This window comes from Tyto alba, unplaced genomic scaffold, assembly GCF_018691265.1.
Source record: "Tyto alba isolate M040663 unplaced genomic scaffold, T.alba_DEE_v4.0 Super-Scaffold_21, whole genome shotgun sequence".
In the NCBI taxonomy this organism is placed as follows: domain Eukaryota; kingdom Metazoa; phylum Chordata; class Aves; order Strigiformes; family Tytonidae; genus Tyto; species Tyto alba.
In genome coordinates this window covers 18,962,950-18,989,038 of record NW_024881295.1, presented here as the reverse complement: position 1 = coordinate 18,989,038, position 26,089 = coordinate 18,962,950, and the positions used below count along the sequence as shown (strand labels likewise).

General features: G+C 38.2%; 1 protein-coding gene across 7 annotated transcripts; it reads right to left on the bottom strand.

Annotated features, from left to right (window-relative positions):
* Positions 1 to 1,697: 1,697 nt before the first annotated feature.
* On the bottom strand, positions 1,698 to 23,964 carry LOC116960012 (cytidine and dCMP deaminase domain-containing protein 1-like). Of its 7 annotated transcripts, none has more exons than XR_006165565.1 (16): positions 23,835 to 23,964; positions 20,710 to 20,896; positions 19,816 to 20,232; positions 18,989 to 19,041; positions 18,138 to 18,274; positions 17,322 to 17,457; positions 14,939 to 14,980; positions 14,082 to 14,112; positions 12,365 to 12,415; positions 11,422 to 11,510; positions 10,133 to 10,319; positions 8,707 to 9,162; positions 7,087 to 7,133; positions 6,088 to 6,209; positions 4,882 to 5,183; positions 1,698 to 2,775 (listed from the first exon to the last, which is right to left on the bottom strand). XR_006165565.1 is itself a non-coding variant. In XM_042795573.1 (16 exons), the coding sequence occupies exons 1-16, from the start codon at positions 23,889 to 23,891 to the stop codon at positions 2,735 to 2,737; spliced, it is 2,178 nt and encodes a 725-aa protein (XP_042651507.1). In that variant the 5' UTR covers positions 23,892 to 23,964; the 3' UTR covers positions 1,698 to 2,734. The 7 variants fall into 7 exon arrangements, 4 of the variants coding, with proteins under 4 accessions (XP_042651507.1, XP_042651509.1, XP_042651508.1 ...); XM_042795573.1 differs by having other exon boundaries at positions 5,059 to 5,183; XM_042795575.1 differs by lacking the exon at positions 23,835 to 23,964 and adding an exon at positions 22,761 to 22,948 and having other exon boundaries at positions 5,059 to 5,183.
* Between the last annotated feature and the right edge of the window lie 2,125 nt (positions 23,965 to 26,089).

Here is a 26,089-nt window from a genome sequence, read left to right as displayed (position 1 = left end):
TTTACTTTAATTTTACATAGTAGTTCCCTGAACTCTCCAAGTAATCTTCAAACCATCAAGATGCTTATATACCTGCACTGGCAAGTAGAGAGAGTTTCAGCTTTCACATATGTTTTTATAGTCTGAAAGCAGAATGGTTTTGTCCCTCCCTTCAGTCAGCACCATCCAGAATCCAAAATCAGACAGCTGGGATAAAGGACTCATCCTTGAATAACTCAATTGGGAAAAATAACATTCTTATTCTCATTATTAGCTCCTGTTAGTTCTTGTTCTAATCTATGTTATTTATCCAAGTACATTGTCATGAAAATAATTATCTTTTCATAGCTAAGCTATTTATCACAAGGAAGGCTAAGCCTTTACTATCAGTCCTGTATTTTTTTTTGTGCAAATGCTTGCAAAATGCCTGCAAAAATCATTTGCTTACAAGGCTAAGATAAATTGCTTTATGATTTATAGAAAGACAATCACACACAAAGCTTGATGATTTATAACAGAAAGGCTAAGCACCTTAATCATCTCTTACCGTATCCACATTTCTTCTGCTTAGACTTAGCCTGTCTTCTACTAGGATTAAGTCCTGAACACTTCCTACTTTCCCTGGTTACATTACTGGTATCCCATAATACAGCCAAGAGAGCTCACCCTAGGCTTTGTCTTACTCTTTCAAGCTAATGGTTCTTAGAACAAATAATTTTATGGTTATAGCGTGGCAGGGTGGTGAAACAGTCATAAAAATTTTCTCAGTAAGGCCACAGGCAAATATTTTGTTGGCAAGTGATACCAACCTGTAAGCTTTTGGGGAAAAAAGATACTATGTACATCTACATCTTAAGTGATTATTTAAATGTCAGTGTCATTAACATAGCATGATACTTTTAAAAAATTATACATCATACCTATACACATAAAAATATCCATAATTCAGTGAATAAAAAGGCCAGTGTCTGACATGTGCAAACATAGTCTCCGACAGGTAAGTTCTAGGATAATGTAGTGAGTTAGATGAAGTCTAGAAACATTGGCTGGAAGAAAATGGGTCCTTTCTGCATCCTAGTATTCTTTGCGGGGTTCTCCTACACAAATTCTTGCTCCACCTTTGCCAGGAGCGATGGGCATGCACTTAAAACATCAGACTGGGATGCAATTACAACGGGGAGTACATTTCTGATGGTTTCATGGGTTTCTGCACGAACCAGGGAAAGTTGTTGCAGTTAAAACAGGAGATGCACAGCTTTCTTCCCAAGACTTTGAGTTATCAGAAAATTAAGCCTGTGCATGACAGTTTGTCTAGAATGGAGAGATTCTGGACTTGCAACACTATCATATTATTTTTACATATAGCATTTAGCTCTGTAAAGATCTCTTACAGGATCACACACACACACACACACACACTACTGTGCTACCCTGTATGAAAATCCTCTTTCTGCTGCTGCCTTCTCAGTTTCCACACTAAGCACAGAGCCTACACACTTTCCTACCACATAACAGAGGGAAAGGGTGAAATGAAGAACAGAGGTTTGCCCAAGACTTGCATGTGCCTTGTGTGAGGGAAACAAATACATGCCCAGTCACAGCAACATCCACTCCAACGTGAGTACCAAGTGCTATCATGGCAAGGGCCTTGCCATTTGGTTTGTGATGGTGTGCTCTTACCATCTCCAAAGGGAACACAGTCAGAGGACACATGTTGAAAACTGCAAACAAATTTATTTTTTTTTTAAGTGACATAACCTTCAATTTAATCCCGTGCAAAACATTTTGATGATCTCACTCCAAAGAGGTTGGCGTAAAAGGAATAATTGCTGAAAGCTAAAAAGCCACAAATAATAGCATTCTTGGAATGATAATTTAAAAATCAAGACGATTTTTGTAGGTGATTCAGGGTTTGGGGCCATCCTAGAAAATCCTTATATTGAAACTACAGTTGAGGGAGACTGAAGGCAAGGACAAAAGCAGCTGTCAGCACCATAGCCTGCAAACCCCTGGCTCATTTAGAGCAAAATTATTTAGCCTGGAAAAATATGAAAGCATATTCCACATTAATTGGTCTGGTGTTTCAAGGACAGAGATTAAATTAAGTCTAAAACATGATCAACATGGCACAAAGACCAATTAAAAACAGGTATGAGACTATCAGAGGACATATAAAGAGGCCCATGAATAAGAAACAAAATTAAACATTGTATTACACCAGAGAAAAAGGGGAGAAGGATGGGGAAAGGACACACAAGCACCAAATACTCCAGAGCAGAGAGAGACAAGGAAACAGGGAACTAGTTACTTTTCAGCTGAAAAACAAGAAGATCTAATAAAATAAATGTGAAGGAGGGTGGGAAACTCCAGTAATGGAAAAGGAAAAATCCTCATTCAGATGCTCTGACTAATCCAAGAGAAGAAAAGCTGCAGAAGGAATGAGGACTGCAGAAAGTAACCACTGCCTTCACGGCTCCAGACACCGCACAGTTAGGCATGACTACCCCTTGGAGGTACATCAAAAGCAAATGCTTTTCCCACCCTTAAGTCTCAGGCAGAAGCAAATACCTGTAGAGCACAGCAGAAGCAGTAATAAGAAAAGGGGTGGCAGGGGGGTTGGTATGAGGTGTGCTTCTGGAAGGGAGTGGGCACCACCAGAGCGGCTGCCATCACAAGGTGGTTATCCCAACACCACCAATATACTGGGAGGCCTGGGGGCACTGGATCCTAAAGCTGGTGTTGATGTTGTGGAGCTTTATGCTGGTTCACCACCGGCAGCAGCTGCGGAGCACCCCTCTGAAATGAAAACAGAAGTATGGGAGACATAAATAAGGAACAATTGGCAAAAATTATCTCCGCAATTGAATTAACTAGTTCACTGCAAAGGGAGGGATGCTAACAAGACACATCATCTCAGAGATTTCAGAGAAGTAATTCAATGCAAGCATAATTTTTCCTCTTCCAAGATAAGGTGAGCTGTCCCTGTTCCAACAGACTATTCCTCACCACCTACGTAATCAAAGTGCTCATGTCTTGGTCTCACACTTAGCACATGTCATGACCTCACTGAGTTTCATTTGTTCCACTCCTCCTCTGACATGGTCGTATTTCAGAGCAAGTCATAATTGTAGCGAACAATTAGTACGACTTTTCCTTTTCATATTTGGTATTATCTTATTTGGACATCATTACCTGAAGGATCTTCAGTTAATCCTGGATTGCTGACAAAAGTCATCTAGGTAGTACACTGATAGTGTGCTAAAAAGCCTCTAAAAAAAATCAAGCTCATTAAAAATAATTTGTGTTAGTGAGCTATGTTTTGATAAAGGAAAAAATAACTCTATTTCATTATATCTCACAACAATAAAACTGTATGGTCTCGGTTCTACAGAGACCTACATGCACATATCCACTGAGATAATTCTTTGCAAGAATGAAAACCACTAGTAGTACCAATGCACTCTATCTGCTAAATACAGCTGTGTTAATATGGTATCAAAGTTGTGACACAATTTATGGCCAGTGATATATAAAAACATTCAAACTTAGATTTCCTGCAGCAACTCTGACTGTTTGAAACAGCGTATCACTTCTTTATTGGAAAAGAAAGTCCTTGAATGCAATACATTTCCATGTTTTATAATGTTGAATTCCACTTTGTGGAGAAGTTCTCATGCTTTCTGGCTCACAGACCACCACCATGCATCCCATGTTGCTAGTGAGAATTTTGCAGCTTTAGGAAATTATTAACTTAGAAGAGTGCATGCACTGACACTGCCTGCCCTGCCCTACTTGTTTAGCATCACCGTTCTCGGGCCAATGCACATAGCAGGCTTCTTACCTTGAAATGGCATATGTCATGCTGTGTATTTTACATCCAATCCTGTTCTGATCTAGCCAGTCTCAAAAAAGTATTAAAAATGTCTTTACTTGTCAAAAAAATGTTATTCTCAGCTTAGATTTGGTAATGAATCAGGAAACACTTGTAATTACCTATGTATCATCCTATGTTTTTAATATTGTTTCAGACTGGAGTGAATTTAAGTTAATTCAGGAAGAGACAGGAAGAAGAAAGAGCAAGGCTTATCTGAAGTCAGTGATCCCTACCAGCACAAGAGATTTAACCATCTGCTCCAACTAGGCATTTACCTGTATCCACAGTAAGTAAGAACTTTCCCTAGCCATTGTTTTTATTAACAGTTAAATGTGCTAAAGAATAGCAACTTCAGCTGAGTGTGAAAGCAGTGCATGGGAGAATGTTACCAGGCCTTCTACAAGATAATGGCTAATTTCTTGTTTGTTTGTTTGTTTCTAATGTGCAACAACTAAATATTTTTTTTCTTGTATTATTTGCATAGTGAATAATCTAAACTTTTCTCATTCTGTACAGTATATTCTCTTGTTGTTCTCCCTATTGTATTATCACCTCTACACATTATTTCTAAGACAGAATGACAAAGATTTTAACACTGTTTATACAAGTCCTTACCACTGCCTTAAAGGTAAGAGCTGCCCCTACTAGGATATTTAGACTGTAAGACAGGCAAGCATGCAGACCCTGGATTTCTAGGGAGCCGTGCACATGCCTTTAGTGGAGCACGAGCTGTTTGGAAAGAGCACGTGGCTTCACAAAAGAGGGAGGAAATGCCGCAGCCAACACTGTCCCCATTTGGGTGGGCAGGAGAGCAGAGCCTCTTTGGGGAGGCAGGAGGAGGGGGCACGAAGCTCCATCTGAAGGCTATGTGCCTCGGTCGGCAGGACCTTCCCCACCTGCTGAAGGAGATGAAGGACAGCTTCTGAGCACGATCTCTCACCCCTGTCCCCTTTCCCTTCAGAGTGGGAGCAGCCACCTCCACCACTTCTGCCCCCATGAGAAGCACCTTCCCTTGGCACTCAGCCTACCTCCGGTGGTGCAAACAAGCTGGAAACTGGCAGTGCAGGAAAGGGTGAGGGGTGTGCAATTCCTCCCCAGCGAAGGGAAAGTGGAAGGTTTTTAGGAAGATGTCCTCAGGGAGAGTAGAAAGGAACAGCAAGCCTTGAACCTTCACACACAGCTTTTATAACCGTCTCTCATATCACCTATGTTTCTGTCTCGCAGAGGCCAGATGACTTTTGCTATGTTCTTTGCTCGGATCAGTTTCAGACAGTCATGGCAGGGTTCGCGTGTAGTGATGAGTTCAGCATTACACAGGTCTCTCTCAGAACTGAAAAAATTCAATATTGTCACAATTACAAACAAGGCCTGTTTGCAGGAGGAATTATTTCTCTTGGAACCTTGAGTGGGTTCTCTTTTTTTCTCTTTTACCACTGGCTGAGGGAGGTGAGTAAGGGATCTCTAGCCCATGACAAGAAAATACTTGCAGTACATACCAAGAGCTTGCTAGTTTAGGAAATGGCCCTACCTACTCATCGTGTACTCACAGCACCATAAAGACAGACACTCTGGTTTATGAAATGTACATCCAGGAATCATTTCACCACCAAACCATAATCACTTCGATTATGAGAGTAGGGGACAGCAGAGCATTTAATCAACACACTGCCCACTAAGCAGTTGTCAGAAGAGGGACCATCAGCCAGGGACACGGGCACAAGCTTTTGCAGCAGCACTGTCAGTCTGCCGAGAAATTTTCCGTAGGCAGGAAACTTCCTGAAACTCAGTTGGCGTGTGTCGAAGGATGCAGTCCAGGTTGATCGCCCAGCTGTGATGACCTGCATTTCTGATGGCTAAGTAATACCAGAGCCCACCCAGCAGCAATAGCTCTGCTACTGGCTACTCCCCTCTCCAGCACATGTGAAGACCCCTGCCCACGGGAACTGGGCTTGCATGAGGTCAGGGACAGGGGACTAGCAGGGACCTCTGAGCCTCTGTCACATAAGGCTGCTTATGTTAGAATATAAGATCACACGGACTTAGATCTCTGTAAAAAACAATTATACTCAGTGCCTTGTAAATGCCTTTCCATGTTATGTAACACTACTTCTTATTTCTAGGCTTTGGAAATTCCCATGGTAGATTAGCCAGGGAGCTATTTCTTCATTAACGAAGCACCCAACAAGAAGACTATTTTTGGTCTAATTCCTTCAAAATATTTAAAGTGTTCCTACCTCATAATAATTGCATTAGCTTCTGCACATACAATTGCATGCTGGTCAAAATCAACATCTGCCTTCTTGCAAAATAAACTATTCATTGCCCCTTTTGGATATCCACTGTAGCCCAGGGCAACCTAGAAAGAAACAACATAGAAAGAAACAAAAGGCAATGTTGTTCTGGGACCTTTAGTTATTTACAGCCTAATCCAGCTCCTAAAAGTTATTAATAACTTCTGTGAGAGTCCTCATGTGATGCTGTTTGGTAATGTTTATGCAGATCTCCATTTCAAAATGATTGGGGATCCTAATCATAAATTTGTATGATATGTGAAGTTTCAGAAAACCATGGATTTTCTTTTACCCCAAAAGGATAATTTGTCTTTCTTTCCAGAAATTTATCTTCCTATGAACATGAAATACAGTGCTTATAAAAAATCATCACAGGAAAAGTTGATTAGGAAGAAAAAATTAACACAAAAGAGGCTGATAAAGACAAAGTCACCAAAAAGATTTGGAAAATGTTAGCTATATTTTCTTAGCTGTATCCGTTTTGGAAACATATGAAATAAAAATAAGCATGGAATTTCAATATGATAATAGTAACGTCATCAGGGACATCAGCTCATTGCTTTAGAATTTAGCAAATATGGGACTTCAACTCTTCTAACTGCTGACTAAATGGACTAAATAATCCATCATCTTAATGTTCTGGGACAAAGCTAGGGAATATAAATTTTTTTTCACAATAAGTTGTTTTATATTACTGCAACTCCACTAACATTTTTTGAGTCCACATGATGCAAGTTAACTTCCTCATTTACATGCATAAACACAAGCCCAGTAAACTTAAAGTGCATTTCTTATGGTAGAAATGGGCTTTTTTAAATGTTTCCATGCCTGATAACCAATTACATAACAATCTTACACGCATTATTTTCATATGACAATAGATCATGATCAGACATTTTTATGAGGAGCACAATTTCCTAGACCACATAAACCTTTACTTACAATGTTGTCTTCCTTGTATATCACTGTCCCCACTCCATTATTATTGTCTGAGGATAAACAGTCAAATAATCACAATTATAAATTCATACAACACTATGATATTGCAACAAACCTGCTGGTTAAAAGGTATGGCATTTTTATTCATCCCTGCTGGTCCAGAGAGATGCAGAACATACCTGTTGGGACAAAAGTTTCTGTTCCTTGCTCGACTGCCTCCAGAAAATACCAAACCAGGTAAACAGCTGACAAGAAGACTAACCAGATGTTAGTCTAATCAATGCACTTATCTCCAGACCTCATAGCTCTCTATCTCCCGTAGTCCATCTCAGTTGCCTTATCCAGTGCTCTCGTGTAGAAACACCAAAACCATTGACCTTCCCCACTGCTGAGACTAGCACACTCCCTATTGTTGCGGTTCTGAAGAAGTTTAAAAACTACTTTCTCTGACTGAACAGCAAGTTCTCTTAGACTTTTCTCAAGGCACAAGAACATGTAATGACATCTATTTCCCAGGATCTCTCCCACCCTCTTCCCCGCCACAGGAAGAAACAACCTCCAGAAATTGTCCTTTGCAGGAAAGGGAAAGGAAAGCTAGAAGCTTTCCACTTTCTGGTGACCCAGGGGAGCTGGTGCAGGTGTGATGCTGATGGGGAGCCATAAGACTCCACTTTTTTATCGATGAGCAAAGAGCAACTGTTATGATGATTAAAATCAGTCAACATTTGCAATGTTTTCTCTTCTACAGAGCAACCAAATGCATTTACCCAACAGGAAGACAAGCATTGGGAAACAGTAGTAGGGATTTGGGATAAAGTGGAAAACATCTGCCGTGCTGCTGAGTGAATCCTATTCTCAACCTGCACAGGTAGGACTGAACGAAAACCAGCCTAATATCCAGTGTAACCAACCACAACCAGCCAGCCTATTGGACTATGCGAGAAAGAAACAGATAATTACGCCCAGTTTTGTTTTCTATTGCAGCAGTGCTTCTTCAGTTTTGTAAACCTTTAATGTAAAAATAGGAAAGCTCGACAAAAAACAACGTTGGAACTGACAGCCTGCTGTTTGATACCACAGAGCAACTGGCCCCAACCAGAGTCCCTTGCAATCAGCCTGAGCAGACAGAAATCCCCACCTGGTGAGGAAGACAGGAGAATCACATTCCTCCTCTTCCTCCAGTTTGTCTAGTGGTACAGAAAAAGCCCAACTAAATACCTCTGCACTGTTTCTTTGGGTCTTACTCAGACCTGGGGCTGGCACTGGAGCAACTCCCCCTTCAGCAAAAAAACCACCAGTTGGTAGTAACGAGATGGTTCATTTTTTCTTAGGGAGATTTTTGCCCAATTTGTGCTACCAGCCTTCTTCAGATAACCTGAGTATGTTTTATAAGACAATGAAGCAACAATAATTAATTTTATAACATAGGAAATACCACTGTCGTATTAAGTGTGTCTAGATATGCAGAGGTTCATGAATTCCCTAACAGAATACAATGTAATCAATTAAAGGGGCGGTTTTTTTCAGTATATTACATCTCCAGGAATATGACTATCAATTATGTAGGAATTTTCTACACTGAGTGAATTACCGAGCTAAATTTAGTCATATTAGTTTACTTACCACTTCTGGATGCTAATAAATCACAGAGCTGTAATGCATGGGTGTATTTAGAATTATTCTTTAGAGTGGATTCCTTCTCTTCTAAGATTATTATTTTTTCATCTCTGCAACTTGCCAGAGTTTTGAAGCAAATCTTTGCTGTAGTAAGATTTTCTTTATATTTTTCCAGTTGGTTTTCTTTCAGGTGTTCCAAGTTGAACTGCTTTAAAACATCCACACCAATTTTCTCATCAAATATAGATGCAATTGGGATTAGATCATCATTGGAAAATGCTCTTTTATTTGAATTAAGTATTTGCATTTTTCTTCGATTGTCCATTGTTGGTACATACACCGCTGCAACAACATAGCTTTCTGTAAAGATGGTATTAGCATGTTTCACCAGATGATCCTTTGAGTTATTTTCTGAAGTTTCAGATTCAAACATCGGCCAGTAATACACTTGTGAGACTTGTGCTGAACAAAGAAAATATATATGCAAGATTAATATTAAATATGAAATATACTAGTGGTCATTTTTTCCCATTAATAAAGGTAAAGTGATTTGGGATGTATCTAAACAACCTGTAGCTTTTCCCCATATTAGTAAAATAATATTAAAATATGTTTTATTAACACATTATTTTCATAGTCAAAATGGAAGCTTTGTATACAATTCATGCTTTTTTTTTTTTTTTCCCCCCCGAAGTCATTAAACTGGAAAAAAAGGTGATTATATTTACCAAATAGTAAAAATTTCCAAAACAAGGGGAATGTTTTAAAAAGATACAGGAAGTTATTGAGTTTACTGTAGAAAAAAAATATGTATATCAATTAGGCATCTAAAAAAAAAAAACCAGAAAATTCAACATATAGGTAGTACATTATTATTTGTGAAGTACTACAGACTGACTTGTCTGTAAAAAATCTACCTACTTCCCTTGTTATCCTGAATACTAATACCTGAGGTACATTTCTCTGATAAATGACTTAAATGGGAATGGCTGTTTTCTTTTTGTTTTTTGGGGGGTCAATTATCTATGCATTATTTTTTCAGGATTTCCACATCCCTTGGGACCACTCCTTTAACTTTTTTTCTCATTTAACTAGCACCTCTACAAGGTTTCATGGCTCTTTTTTCATTTAATGGCTTTCACTCTTCCTGATCCATGTGTTAGTAAATACCAGCAATTTGTGCAATGACTTTGTGAATCACATCTTAATATTCTCTAACAATCACAGCTACCTATTGTATAAGATATTTTTCTGCATCAGCTTCTGACAGTGATCTAAATGATTCATATAGAATCAACTGAGGAAAAACACAAAGAGCAAAATGGAAGAAAATAAAGAGGAAGAGAAATGACTGGCATGACTAATTTACCAGCCTGTGAGGATGCCACATGGGCAATTTTAGTCTAGGAGATATTTCAGTTCTGATACTGACCCTGAACCAGCAATTTTGCACAATAATTGCAAGGCATCCGAGACATGTAAACTTCACAGCCTTTCAGTTCATTAGGAAACCTTAACAGCACTACTGGCACAGCATGAAGTTCCTCTGTTGAGCAGCCCAGGGCAATAATCCTTTTTGGTTTGCTCGCTTCACAGACAACAATTCCAGTTTTGCAATACTGCATGCACATACACAAGTAAAAGTACACATATACAAATGAATGTATAGTCATTCGGTGAATAAGCATTCATCCAAATTACATGTATCTAAAGTAACAGCAATCAAAGGACCCCATAGAAAAAGAATGGCATTTGTTGCAAAAGGGTAGGGATCAAGAAGTCTAGAAACCTGCTGATTCTTGTGGATTTTCAGTCAGTTCTGGTGTGTCTACGGCACATAACTCAATTGTTGTATTCTAAATCAACAGTGAAAATACTTTGACTGGAATCCGGAAAGGTGTAAGAGGTACATAGACCTTTGAAAAGTCTGTAAGTCTGTAAAATCATGAAAAAAAGTAGGGAGATGAATATCCCAATAGCTGGTCTACTGCAGACTACCAAAGCAGGAGAAAGGAGGGACAAGGTGTAGCTTCAAGCAAATGCCAACGCTATTCAAAGGATACTCATGGTAGGAACAACCAGACATCTATGTAGCTTCAAAACTTCAAAAAGCTTTGATTTACTAAAAAATTATTAGAGTCTAAGGATACAATAGATTAAAATCCCAACTGCGGGACTGTGGCCCACAAGCAACCCACACTAGGGCAGAGAGACTCCTGAGGGACCACAGCCAGCAGCCAACCCATGCCAGGGCAGGGCCAGCAGGAAGCATGATGGAGCAGAGGAAAACGGAGAAAAAGTGCAGAGGAGCTGCAGGCAAACCATCACACACACAGCCCCAACCTCCTGCACCATCACCCATCACCTCCCTGGGGGAACTGGGACTGACTGAGAGTAACCTATGGGGAAAACAAGGGAAGTTGAGACTAGGAAGGTGGGAGGGTAGGTCTTCGGCTTAATTTGAACCTGGAAAAAAAATGGAGGAAGGACGTATACTTCAGTATTTAACTCCTTATGTTCTCTTTTTTTTTTCTCAATACCCAGTTCAGTAAACATAAGTTCGTATCTATTGGCACTAAACTGAATTAAGTAAAAATTCCCTGAGTTAAGATCATTTTGCCCACAACAACAAATCAGTAATTTTAAAATGAAGAGCCTATTTGACACTATGGCTTATTTAGCCTTGGTAACAATGACTGTCCTTGAATTCACTTAACTCACGTGTTTCTGTGATTCACTTGGTGAATTTTCCATATGTAGTGCTAAAAAGATGCACAAGTCTTCTTTCTTCAGGTGAGGAACAGGAGAACCTAAAAAGAAACAACAGACAGAAAAGCTAACCAAAACAGTCTTGTAGAAAAAGCGGGTAATGTCATAACATTAGTAAATAATTACTCGTAAGGAGGTAGAAAGGATAAATATCTAGCTCTCCAGTCCTAGATGAAAAGTTGGGGAAAAGGGTTGTAACTTACATGCATGTTAAACTAAAGAATTCTTTCTTAATAATGTATCAGAGCTCGATGAGCCAGTTACCCTGTAAAGAGCCTTGTCTTTGCACTTTAGCCATCAGCACATCCATTTATGCCTGTCAGTTCTCTGAGGCATATGGTAATGATTGTCCCAGGAGCTTTTGCTTGACAGAGTGCAGAGGTATCCTGGATCTCTCTCTCTCTCTTTTTTTTTTTTTTTTTTGTTATGCTATCTTCTACTCTTTTCTGGCATAAGGAATGATTTCTATTGACTTCAAGAGGAAAGAAACAGTATGTGAATAACCAGTATCTGGAATGGCCAATTCTATTCCCTTATGTCATACCTTTCTTCAAAATTTAGATCATTCAACTACCACCGTGCAAAAACTTCCCTTTTTATGTTATACTTTTTGCTAACATTTCAATAACATTAGGCAAGACTTGAAGAAAAAAAAAAAAAAAAAAAAAAAAAAAAAGGATACAATTACTTTTACTTAAAGAAAAATTAAAATGAAGACAAACATGCTGCCAGAGAGGTATGTCAGAAGTTCGTGCATCAGCTCTGTGCTGTGTAATATTCAGCTCACTGCTTTCAGGACAATTACATTTATTCAACCCCATTTAAGGACATGAAATTAAGGAAACCAAAAACTATGGCAATTGGTGAAAAGTTTATGAAATTTATTTCACTTTGCCTTCATCATTCATTCCTTCTGTTCCTCTAGTGTCTTCTGAACCACTGGGTACTGGAAGACAAACAAGAAAAAGGTTGGATTAGGAATAACACATAAAAAGAGATTACATGAAGTGTATCAGCCCTCCTCCTCTCACTATCAACACTGACAGACTGCCCACTGTCAGCTGGGCATCTCAGAAGCCACAACTGGTTTAGGACAATATTTGAGAGTCAGGACATCAAAGTCCAGGCTCTGATAGCTTATTCAGAAATAAACTATATTACAATGAATGGGAATTGCCCACATAGAAAACACCTAACTGAATTTCACGTAGAAATAAATATAGGTCCCCAAAGGTGGTGGTATTGACAAGGAGGTTGGGTTGGATTTTGGTTTTTTTTTGTTTGGCTTGTTGGTTGGTTTTTGATTTGGGGGTTTTTGTTTTGGTTTTTTTTTGTTTTTTTTTTTTGTTGTTTATTTTTTTAAAAAAGGCTTGAATTCCACCTTTTTAACCCACAAATCCATAATGCTTTCCTCCTCTCTCCTTTTGCTTTCATACTCAGGATTGTCTCTTCTTGGCTTTGATACTGAGTCTCTGCTTGTTCATTTCTGCCATCCTGTCATCTTGTTATGCGAACTTCATCATCCTGGTTCTCACTCTCCCCATAAATTTAATTTCATTCTACTGCAAATATACACTGTTCTCCTAAATTTTGAAATAATCTATCCCTTACTACTCTTCAGTTAAGTACTTTTCCCCAACTCACTTGTCAATTTTATCTTCACACTCCATGAAGATGTGGTCAGCAACTTTTCTGGAGTTTCTATATTCTAATTTCAGTTTTGTTCCAATTCTTGATTTGATTTAAAATCTTTATTCTCCCTCAGTAAGAGCAATGGTGCATCAGCTTATAAATCATTAAGACTTCAAAATTTTAGTTCAGTTCTAAATTTGGTTTTGCTTAAACCAAGCAAAAAGTATACAAGATTTTGTGTATTCCCAAAATGTTGTGCAGTGTTCTTAAAAACTTCTCTTATTTTTTACTGGTTGCCTAGTCTAAATAAAATTGTAAGTTATTTAAGAAAACTTCAGTATTAACGGCATTATTCTGTGGTAGGTCACCTGACTCCCTAACTGGCATAACTCAGAACAGCATAAAGCTTGTGTCCTGGGGAGAAACTCAATCCAAAGATTTGGATATATCCATTTAAAGCTAGAAGAAATTCACAGAAAAAAAACTTGAAATAAGAAAACTATCATGAAGGATGCTCATTGGTCATTTGGTGAGAACTGAAAAATTAATGACTAAGAGAGAAAGCAGAAACCATTAACCCCAGAAACATGCTGTGTTATTCCTCTGTCTTTTCAACTGTAACCAGTTACAGGGTCTGGCCACCTACAGACCTCAAGGGCAACATTTCTGTATAATTCTGCCTTCTGCATATTCAGAAGTATTGTGGCAGAAGTAGAATCTGCACAGTACATATATTTATAATGTATCATTCCAAAGGAAGGTTAGAATGAGCAGAACTAATTTAAGGGTAACTCAATTTAACTTACAGTAATTAAATGCAATTTATAACCAGATTTTGTGCATTTATTACATGTTGCAAAAAGGGCCTTAAAGAAAAGCACTTAGTAACATACCATGCTTCTAAATTTAAACACTGAGTAATACTAAAAGAAGCCAAATGGAACAGTACAGAAGTGTGAGGAAATTAATCTTAACCATACCTGCCATAAGTTGAGTTTTGTACTGTTCCCACTGGGAAAAAAAAAAAAACACAAAACAAATAAACAAACAAACCCAAATAAACAAAAACAAAAACACAAAACAAAACAAAAAAAAACACAAACAAAACACACCAAACCCAATACATTTACTTAAAGCATAAGCAAACATTTGCTTAGTACTTTCCACAACTTACGTGCTCAAATCTGCCATTATATCTTACAGCTATTAATAAATCTACCATGAAGATTTCTTAGACCACTGGACAAATATGGGTCCTTGAAGTCATCCTTGTCTATTCCACTTTTAAAGCTCTTTGTTTTATAGAGGAAGACAAAAGTCAAATACACAGACTGCATTTAACCAGTTCATCACTAGTCTCATGTGTCCCAGTTCCCTCTTTTCCCAACTCAGACTGCTTTACCACCATCAGATGTATATGATGGATCTTGAAAAGGAAAGCAATATTTTTCTGTATTATCTGCTTCCACTTCTGACATGCCTTCTACCTGCTGAATTATTTTTTGTTACAACTGGGAACGACTGGCTCCCAAAATTACTGATGCATTTCAAAATAATGACCAAAAAGCTCTGATGTGTCTATTCAGGTGAATACATATTTACCTATCATCGAATGGCTCATGAACATTCAATGTATTTTAATGAACTTTCCATCTAATGAAAATGTGTTTCTTAAAAACAACAGAGAAAAACAACAACAAATCCCAACAAATAAACAAGGCAAACCAGAAGGATGACGCATATCAAAGCAAACTATTCTGTGCTTTTATTAAACGAATGTTGAAAAATACTTTTTAGTAATACAACCCTAAGTCTAATCTTTAAGATGCAAACTTACCTCATGATAGTCAAAGTTTTTCTTTAAATCATCTAGATGATCCTAAAAGAAAAAAGAAATGTAAATGCAAACAAATAAACCAGGCACTCATAGAACAGCTGAGGTTGGAAGCCACTTCTGGAGGTCTCCAGTGCAGAGCCCGTGCTCAAGGCAGGATGAGCTAGAACAGATCTCTTGGGGACATGTCCACTCAGGTTTTGAATATTTCCAAGGATGGGGGCCCACAACCTCTCTGGGCAACCTGTTCCAGTGTCCATCACCTTCACAGCAAAAGGATTTTTCTTACACTTTAGTGGAATTTCCTGTATGTCAGATTGTGCCCAGTGTCTCTTGTCCCATCACTGGGCACCGAGAAGGGTCTGGCTCTGTGTTCTTTACTTCCTCCCACCAGATATTCAGACACGTGGATAAGATCCCACCCGAGCTTCTCCAGGCTGATCAGTCTCAGCTCTCTCAGCCTCCTCTCATATGAGAAACGGTCCCATCACTTAATCATCACCATCGCCTTTAGCAGGACTTGCTCTTCTATGCCTGTATCTTTCTCATACTGGGAAGGCCAAAACTGGACACGGCATTCCGACCACAGTCTCGCCAGTGCTGAGCACAGGGGAAGGATCACCTCTCTCAACCCGGCAGCAACGCCCTGCCTAACACAGCCCAGGAGGCAGTTGGCCTTTGTCTGAAGGGCACATTGCTGCGTCCTGGTCAACCTAACCACCTGGGCCACCAGGTCCTTTTCTGCAAAACTGCTTCCCAGTTGGTCAGTCCCAGCCTGTACTGGGGCATGGGGTTATTCCTCCCCAGGCGTACAGGTTTTGCACCTCCCTTTGTCGAACTTCACGAGATTCCTCTTTGGCCGTTTCTCCAACCTGTTGAAGTCCCTCCGAATCAACCATCTGGTGTGTCAACCACTCCTCTGTTTTGGATGATCAACATACTTCCCGAGGGGGCACTCTGACTCATCATTAAGGTCATTAATGACAATATTAAATAGTTTTGGTCCCATTATCCACCCCAGAGGTACACCACTAGGGACTGGACTCCAGCTGGACTTTGTGCTGCAGATCACAGCCCTCTGAGTCTGGCAGTTCAGATAGTTGTCTATCCACCCCAGTGTCCACTTATCTAGTCCATACTTCATCAGCTGTCTATGAGGATGCTGTGGGAGATAAAGTCAAGATGAAAAACAACTACTGCTCTCTACTCATCCACCAATCCAGTCATCTCATCATAAAAGGATGTCAGATTAGTCAGGCATGCTTCCCCTCTCATAAATCCATGCTAACTACTCCCAGTCTCCTTCCTGATGGGTCCTATGGTCTTCTATACATCCAACTTCTTTAAGTATTCCATAACCAGATTCTACTCTACTGAGAAGAAATCTTCATTGCTCCACATTTTTCCGCTGGTCTCAGTGACACGGCATTCATGAGGACAAATCTTGGCAGTAAAAAACAAGGCAAAGAAGACTTTGAATACCTTGGCTACAGTTGTCTTTACAGGGGTAGAATTTAATCTAGAACATGGGAATTAACTGGAAACTTGGGCATGAACCAAGTCTGGGACCTTTTCCTTCATGAAGGTTTTTCCAGAGCCATACACAAATTATTTGATTGAAATTACATCCGAGTAAATCCCATTAAGTAATTGTGGGACTTCCCTGAAAGGAGCAATATTTCTTTGCAAACTCAGAAAATACTCATTCTTTCCACTAAAGGGAAGGTGATATCTTGTGATGAATCTGAAAATACCTTGTTTGGCACAGACCTGTAAACAGTGAAGCCGAACTCATCAGACACTGAAAATATGAGAATGTGATACTTAGAAAGAAGACTGTTGCATTTACCCCAAGGGATTAAAAGTTAAGTGTGTGCAATGCGGGACAGAGGTACTCTTTCATATTGGAGGTCTTAAGGAAGCATGCCACAGCTCCCCTCAGCATCTGCGCCCAGGTTTCCTGCACATAGCAACCAAGACATATACCCAGGTCTCACCATCATAAGAGTTCAGGCACAGCCAGAATAAGCATCCAGATTCAAAATCAGGGAGCACTCCAGAGCTCTGTTATAAAGGTATAGCTAAACAGGAGGCTGGACTTCCCCAGTGCAAGATCCTAAAATATGTAACTTGTTCCTTTCATGACTTTAGAAGTATCTGAGTGTAAAGATTTACAAGGCAGAAAGCAAGCCATAAAATTTCAGCTGTACATGGGTATGAAGAATGAAGCATCTCATAGGTGATGATCTGCAGTAGTTCCTCCCCTATAGAGAAGGGTAAGAACCGACGTGTTTGTTTGTAAGTCAGCCATAAATAAACTGATTCCCCTGCTGTCAAACATACAATTACATTATGACAATAAATAGATAATATTACATAAGCATACTTCTGTATTTGGTTTGGATGATTCTTTTACACAATGAATTATCTTGACTTTCACATCCTTCAAAAGATTCTGACAGTCATGACAGGGAGGTTTGATGCAGTAAAGAACATCACTCTCTTCTATTTTTGTTTTTGATCTGAAACATATATGTATTTGCACAATTATTTTTTCTGCAAAGCTGCAACTGAATATAATATTTACATTTCTTTAAAATAAAATCAGTATTTTCATTGAAGACTATTATTTCTAATTCGATTACTCTCTACCTCCTCCTCCAAGTTTCCTATTTCATCTTGATTTTCCCTTCAAATAGCTGATCTTGGTTGCTCCCTCTACTTCTGTGTATATAAAAGAGCTACCATTATGAGCCATATAGTTTTACAGACTAGCAATTCTCCAATTATTGACAGCTAGGTTCTTAAGTGATCTGGCTGACTTGACAGTAGTACCCTTGCTAGCCTAAGGACCACCAAAAAAGACTGCCAGGCAGCATGCTGCAGGCTGTGTCTTTCAAAAACTGTTTAGAGCTTCATCACAGCAAGACTGGATGATCATTTTGGCAGTGTAGGAACACAAGGTGGTACTACACCTTTCTGGGGGTGGAGGAGAGGAAACACACATTAAAATGTTGATTATAAGATCAGAGCTGTAAAACGTTAAGTTTTTGAAACGGAATTAACGGGTGAAGAACAGATGGAAAGATCAAAGAGAAAATCCATGGTTAGTCACTGCCATATTCACACTACACACTATTCACATCTATTGTCATAAAGAATGCCTACAAAGTCACTCCGTTACTAGATTTGTAACAATAACCTGTATAGAAGAACATTTGCTTCAGCATGGAGAACAAAATCCCGTTTTGCAAGTCCAGTCTTTTGTTTTTTTCTTCCCGTACACGGCAAGTTTGCATATAATATGCCAATGGGGTACCCATTATAACCGGCCCCAAACTGCCAAAAAAACAAATGAAATAAAATAATCAAAATCTAACAGACCCTTCCAAACATCAGCAACATTTTAACCATTTATTAATACAGCTTCAAAACCTAAATATACACTGTCTATGTATTTCTAGGTATACATAACTTCTAAGTTTTTACAGCTATTTATACTGGATTTTTAATCAGCTTTAACACTTTGCCGCAAGCATCTTACCACCCCATCACATTATCGCTTTTAACACAGCCAAGAGCTGATTTTGCTTTTGCATCCAGTGAGGTCATTGTTCTCCGTTAATTTCATCACCATCTTTTTGTCTCTCTACTTTTGAAGAAACTTAGGATCCTCCTTTTTAGTGGGCCTCAGAGATTGTTTTTTTAAAGTTAAATGAGAAAATATTATCATTGCTATTAGCGTATTTATTATGGGAGAATGTGCTCATGAGGGAAATTCATCTCCCTTAACTTCTTTACAAGTCTACACCTGAACTAGTCACCCTAGACTCCCTTTATATTCAAGGGAGAAAAGCAAGTCTACCTGGCCTATTCCAGACTGGATTGGGATGAATCACACTCCAGATCTCCACCAGCTATAAAGAGGAGTCAGGGCCAATAGTTCAGAAGTAGGCATCTACACTGCAGGTGTCTCCATTGGGTCAAATAAACCATGTCCCTTGGAGCACTGAACAGAAATTCTACAAGTGTTGGAGAATTCAATCTACTCACAAAATATCCATCCTGACTGTAGAGTGTACACCCTATACCTCGGTTTGGGTCATCTTTTGGAAAAGAGAAAGGTTTTAATGTCACTTAAAAACATACTTTTTTCATACTTAAAAACTAATTTTACAGTTTAACATATAGTGCTTTAAAGATATAGAGATGGAAGGCATAAAGGACTGCTTACCTGTTGAGAGAATCCCTCCACGCATGTACATTATCCAATTCTAGACAGACACCCATACACAGTAACACAATGAGGTGTGACTACTATCTAATACAACAAATGTCAGATTTCAGAAGAATACAACTTAAAATCTGACTCAAGGTACACTTACTCTTCGAATAATAATTGCAGAGTATTAACTCGATACAAAATCCAGATAACAGAATATGAAAGGTTATAAATACGTCAAGATCCTTCATTGATGAGATTCACTACAAGTTCACCTAGGTACATTAACAATATACTAAGAATGTTTAAATTCATATATATATATCTATAATATTGTTTTCCCCCTCTAAAATGGATTAAGTGATAAAATATTATTTTTTATGTTTCTAGAATATGTACTTCCATCTTCTGTTTTAGGTTTAAGCTCAGTATTGCAACAAACATTATAAACAATAACATTAAACATTAGCGTAACAAATACATTAATGAAAATATTTTAGAAGTTATGTCAGGAGAGCAAATTTCTCTGATACCCACATATGTTGTGCAATATTTTCTCTTTGCACTAGCTGAATTAATCAACTGCAATAATAAAAGATAAACAAAGCCATTATTTATATTTGGTTACTATTCTTCATATACACTCGTCATAACTCACCAGATCTTGCTGCTAAAAAATAACAAAGCTGCAATGCATGCCGATGAACATCTTCCTTTGGATCTTTCTTCTCAAGTTGGGAACATTTCAGTAAAAAATCATAGCAACGAAAAGCATTTTCCATCCGTTTGACACATGTATCTTTGCAGCTATGTATGTTAAACAGTGAAAAATATTTTTCAAACTCTTCAGTTTGATAATCAAGCAACTTAAAATTGCTGTTCAGTTGTCCATTGCATCGTATTTTTTTTGCAATCATTTTCACAGTTTCAAAGCTCGTCATGGGTAAGAGCACACTGCTACTTATGTGACTTCTAAGAAACATATGGTCAGATCGTTGAATATCTTCCTTAACCACTGAATCATCTCCCTTTTTTTCAGGAGCCACTGGCCAGTAATAGACTGAAGAAACTGAACCTAGAGACAAACACCAAAAGTCACTTCAATTGCCATCCAGTTGGGTGGGACATTCAATTCACATGTTTTTTGTTTGAAGCAATGAACCAATTTTCCACTGCACTGCAGTTCTGTGTATACACTAGAGTCCAAATCCTATATAGTCACCCACAGGCTTAAACCACTCCCACTGCAATGAGATCTGAATTGAATATACAACTATTGCAACAACTGGTATTTCACTTTCACAGATTACCTCCCACAGCTTGCTAACCCTTTCCCAAGCATGCAGTCTCACTTATTTCTAAACGACTCTTTGCATAAAAAAATCCTTTGACTAAGGAGGGATTTATTGGACTGAGCCACGTACCACATTTTTCTAGACATGAGTTTTAGGGGGGTCACTTATGAACTTTTTATTCTGGTAGAAGTTAACACAGATGAATTAAAAATGTATTAGACACCTTGAAAGAGCTTGATTAAAAATGTGTTCTATACCTTGAATGAGGAATGTGGCACAAGTTGTACATGGTTTCCTGGAAAAATACACAGTGCAGCCACGCAAAGAAGAGGGAAGACACCGAATGATTTGTTGTACAGCATGCAGTCCAGATTTGGAGAAACTCATAGCTACTATTTTGTGTACTTTGTCTGATTCACATATTACCATCCCAATCTTATTGAACTGAAGAGAAAATAAAGAAAGCCTGATTTTACAAGCATGCCCGCTTTATATAGATTCAAAAATACACTATAAATTTTGCCACACTGTATTACATGTAACTGCTCCTTAGTCCCACAGTCTTTAGATCACAACTTCTCTTTATGAAAAGATAATGCAAATTTAATATGAATTTATTTTTTTCTGTGCATTAGTTCTGAAGAAATCCAGTGCTGCTCCAATTAAGAGACACATGAAACCAAAACTGGATTCAGCTGGAAAGATCAAACTATAGATTCCTAAAACACTCTCAGAAGTATTTGTTTCTTTGAACCAAATTTCTCCAATAATATACACACACACATGCACATATATATATATACACATATATGGCTTCTTTATAAACACTATATTAGCTGTGGTGGGAAAAAAAAAAAAAAAGAAAAATGACAATGGTATTAAAGTTAATAATGAGTGTCCAGGTTCTTTAAATCTTCTGTACATTCATGTAATGGCAGGTATTCTAATGCCCACTGTTGCTTCAGTAGCACAAAAAGTAAATTATACTGTCACTGGATACAGCCCACCTACAAGGCTGGGAGATGCGCTACACAGTACCAAATTAGATTTGAAATGAAAACCTGAAGTTTATCTTATCCACCTCTCTGTCCAAGGCAGGGCCAACTTCCAAATAAGATCAGATTATTCAGTTCTTACTTAGATAACAGCTTCTGTCTTCTCTGTCACGGAAGTAGTTGGAATAGAATATTCTAGGTGATCACCTATGGACTGAACTGCTCTGAAGTTCAGTGACATCTACAGGGAATGTTTCACAGAATGCAGGTCCATTCCACCTGCCCCAAAGGATGTCTGCACGGGAACTGAATAGCTTGTGCCATTTTTCAGAAAAGAACAGCAGCTTTGGGATTCACTATCATCTTTCAGAAGGACTGCGAACATGTATTTCTGTAAATTTCTCAAAGCGATAATAGCATTAAGGAAAGCAAGAGTGAAGAAAGTAGTATCAGTGATAGCAACAGAAATCTATTACTGACCATCTGACCACCAGGTAAAAGGAGAAAGTGCCTTTTTGTTTTTAAAATGCTTTAAGCAATCATCTGATGCATTCAAGGACCTTTTGTAATGGTAGACCAACTATTGGAGATAGCAGCTAGGAAAGTAACACATTCAGGATACACCTTCAGCTCTGGAGAAATGCTGTAGCCAATTTTCATTACATCAATAAATGAGAAAAAAAGATACTTGACTCTAACACTGAAGAAATTACCATAAATCTGAAAATGGAAGATAATTCCAATAAAAATTATGATGATGTGATATACAGAAAAGGATAGAATAGAATGATGACAATTATTTCAGAAATACATATATCAGCAAATTTAAGGAACTGCTAGGAAATCTCTTGGAAAAATTATTCCGAGGACTATGAGAGTCTGACTTAGTAGAAGAGAAATAGGAGTAAAACATCCTGATGTAAAGGAAAAGTCAATAACACCATAAGACCACTTTGTTTGTACCCACACATCTTTAACAAAACCAGAATCAGAACAAAAGAAAGGAAGTAAAGGCAAAATGAAGAATAAGCATAAAGGAATAGTACCGCATGTACAGATAAAACTAGAAAGACTACACTGAAAAAACACAGATGCTTCCACTAGCAGGGGACACAAAAGGGAAAAATAAAAGAGTATATATAAAATTGCAGGAAGAAAATCAAAGTAGGCATGGTTACATTACACAACAGGAAAGGAGAGAAAACAAGAACAATAGAAAAAGCTGCACAGCAACAAGACAAAACCAAAACCAAGCAAAGCAAGATCCTGCTTTGGAAACAGAAACTGAACAAGCGAATACAATATAGAAACACCTGCTAGCCACAAGAGTCTGGAGACTACTGTGAACTGCAGTTCGACAGACCAACAACACAACGTTACTATTGACCTCCACGTATCACAGATGTCTCCAGGAACTGCAGAGCTGCTAGTTACTCGATCTGAAGGAGTGTTGCATCAGGTTTTAGTTTGACTTTAAGAAAAGTGCAAGCACACTGGAGAATTTAGGGAAAGAGCCTTAGAGGTTTAAAAAAAAAAAAAAAAAAACAACTTAAACCCAACAAAAATCTAGGTGGAAGTCTGAAGCTTGACATAAAAAGGTTGAGAAGTCTCTCCTGTAAAATAGTTTGAAGATCAGGTTAGACAAGTATCTGATAAGGGTGATATAATCAGACTTAATCATGCTTCACTGTAAGCAAATGGATTAGATTACTTCAACCCATTTCCGTGATTCCATTGCTTCACATTCAAAACTGTTTGTCGTTATTAGGTCCCATATCAGATCAACTGTTTATAAATTCAGTAATATTTACGAAGTAGTTCTAAAAGTTTTTAAAAGTGTAACCATCACTGTTACTGTTATCTGCTAACTTGATCACTGTGTAGTTTTTAATCTGTAGTTTTATAAACCATTCTCAGATAAACTGGAGCAGGAAAAGCTTTCTATACAAGCAAAACGGTATGTGGAGTTGAAGATAAAATATTTAATATTTTCATATTCACAACTAAAATTAAGCTAGGATGTATTTTAACTGTGGAAATGATATAACTGAATAATGATAATATGAATAACATAAATAAATGATAAAATGGGAGTTTCAGTTATTTCTTTTGGAAAAGCTCAATGGCCCTTAGAGTGTCTGGGACTAATTCAGCTATCACTATAGCACCATCCAAGCCCAACCTGCAAAGTCTGTCACTCTTTTCCTGTGAGGAGAGGACTAAGGACCACCTAACTCAGCAGACTCACTCCCCCCCAAAAGTGAGCAATCGTACAATATAGGTTTATAAATGTTTTGTTTGATAGATGCCATTAGATATTTTAAAGGATAGTTCTCAGTAAAATACACAGCAAAAATCCTTCCTAGCAATGACACCCTGTTACATACCTGGTCAGATGGGGCATGACAGTCTGGAGACTCCTCCATAAGACGAGCTAGAAACATACACAAATCTTTCTTCTCTAAGCGTATGCATGGATGACTTTCTGAACAGGTCCAAATAAAGAGGTCATAATTAGCAGGCAAATTCAAGTAGGTTCATGCTACAGAAAAGAGGCTGTTCATTGCTGCATTTTTGGTAACATGGGAAATGAAGGCAGAGTGTTTGGGTAAAGGAAAACATAGAAAAAAATATATTTTTTTAATATACCGCACATACTGATTAACTGTCATAAAATACAAATGAGATGGAGAGAAGTTTGTGCTGGTGATGCCTAAGGAGTGAACCACTTACTGCTAAGCAACACTGAGCTGGTTAACAGCCATAAGGCAGTACCATCATGTGAATAACAAATCGAATAAACCCCATAGGAACTAAAACTCAAAGAAAAGCTCTGGGCTGTGGCTAACTCCTGCTGCTCGTGCTATCTACAAAGAAGCAGCCAAACTTGTGATGTCTTGGTTTCATATTATTTCCTGAAGCTGAAGAGATGTGCTCATTTCAGTTGACTACACTGAGACGAATAACCAGAGCAAAGAGATGCAAACCATCCTCCATGTCCTCAGCTCCAGAAGGACTCCTCTTCCGAGGAAATAAAAGGTTTCCTTTTCACTTACTACTGAAGCAAAGCACTGTAGTAAAGAGAATATACATGTGCATATAAGTATATATATAAATGTATATATGAACATGTAACTTGTGTTTACTTGTGTTTTAAAAATAATGAACACCCTTCACACCACATAAATGCAAACAAAACGTAAAGGAAAATCTGGTATCTTGTACAGCAAACCCCCTTTCTTTTTGCCAGCACAATAAATCCTCAGGAAAAAAAAAAAAAAATTGTACCATCCTCAAGTATGTGACCACCAGTCCAATGACAAAGTACTTCACAGCACCTTTTTCTTATAACACACCATTACTACAAGCATTAAGTATTTCACACTGACAGATACCTCATCACTTTAGGATTAGCTCACTGATGCATAATGGGCTTTTTTTTTTGCTTCTTTATTTTCCACAAAACCTGATTTTCTTCCATCATATTTATTCCTAATGTTATATAACAGAACAATTCTGTACTTACCTGCAAGTCTGTTAGCAAGAAGTCTTCAGTGATAATAGCTTTCAGGTGTCAAAACTAATGCCTTTATATCTCCCAGTCTTCCTGAGTCACAGTCTCATACATTCTCTTTTGCTTTTGACACCACCTTGGACCCACCCTATCAATATTTGTATGTCATGTGATCATCAGTTTGATGAATTGAAGTTGACCAGAACAACTAGACATTAACCTATGACTACCAAGCACACATAAATGCTCTCCCCCCAAAATTTAAAGTGACGAATTAAAAGATAAATTTGTATTGGTATCATATTTAGTACTGCTCCCATCTCTAATAAAACATCTTCTCCAGGCTGTTTGAATTCACCAGTAATTGGACAATCTAAACATCTCCTATTTTATGATGTATATTCCCCTCTGAAACACCGTCTGCCAATACTTACCTATGTAATCAATATACAAAGCAGGATTGTTCGAGTCCTGGAAGGGCTTGTTAAAAAAATCATGTAATTTCTCTAAACAACTTAATGTTATTTTCCATACTCAATAATGCTGTTCACACCTTTTTTCTTGTTGGCTTCTGGATTTTTGGTGTTTCGTTTTTTTTTTTTTTTGACTACTACTGACTTACTTCTACTATAGTGCCTTAGGGAAGTATCAAAGCATACCAAGCATATGGGATTTACAAAGTTTTTCCAGTATCTTTCACTGTTCTTACTAAACTGAAGTAGACTCATCGTTTTGTTATACTGAAGCAGGAAGCCAGTCAAAAGGAGGCATGAACAGTTCTGGAAAATGCTAGAAAAATAGTATCACATTGTTTTTCTCAGACTGACAGTTCCTTGAAGTGGCAGGTGACCTGTGCAAGCCCTCTCTCTGTGCTGCCATGCCCACAGAAGTGATTTACTTCAACTAACAATGCAACTGGCAAGAATGAGGAAGCTCATGGGCAATTAAAATACATCTGAGGACACTGACACAACTTGTGCCAGTGCCTCGCCACCTGCACAGGGAAGAATTTCTTCCTTATATCTAACCTAAATCTGCCCTCTTTCAGTTTAAAACCATCACCCCTCATCCTGTCCCTGCACCCCCTGACCCAGAGTCCCCCCCCCCCTCTCCTGTCCCCCCTTTAAG

Bases quoted from the DNA above. Each gene is read 5' to 3' on its own strand.
- LOC116960012 (XM_042795573.1), bottom strand. From the start codon at position 23,891: ATGTTTCTAGCTCGTCTTATGGAGGAGTCTCCAGACTGTCATGCCCCA. The intron at 17,458-18,137 runs GTTATTGTTACA...TATATGTTTCAG, and splicing joins GCAAATGTTCTTCTATACAG to ATCAAAAACAAAAATAGAAG. The intron at 10,320-11,421 runs GTGAGTTAAGTG...ATGTGCATGCAG, and splicing joins CAAGTGAATCACAGAAACAC to TATTGCAAAACTGGAATTGT.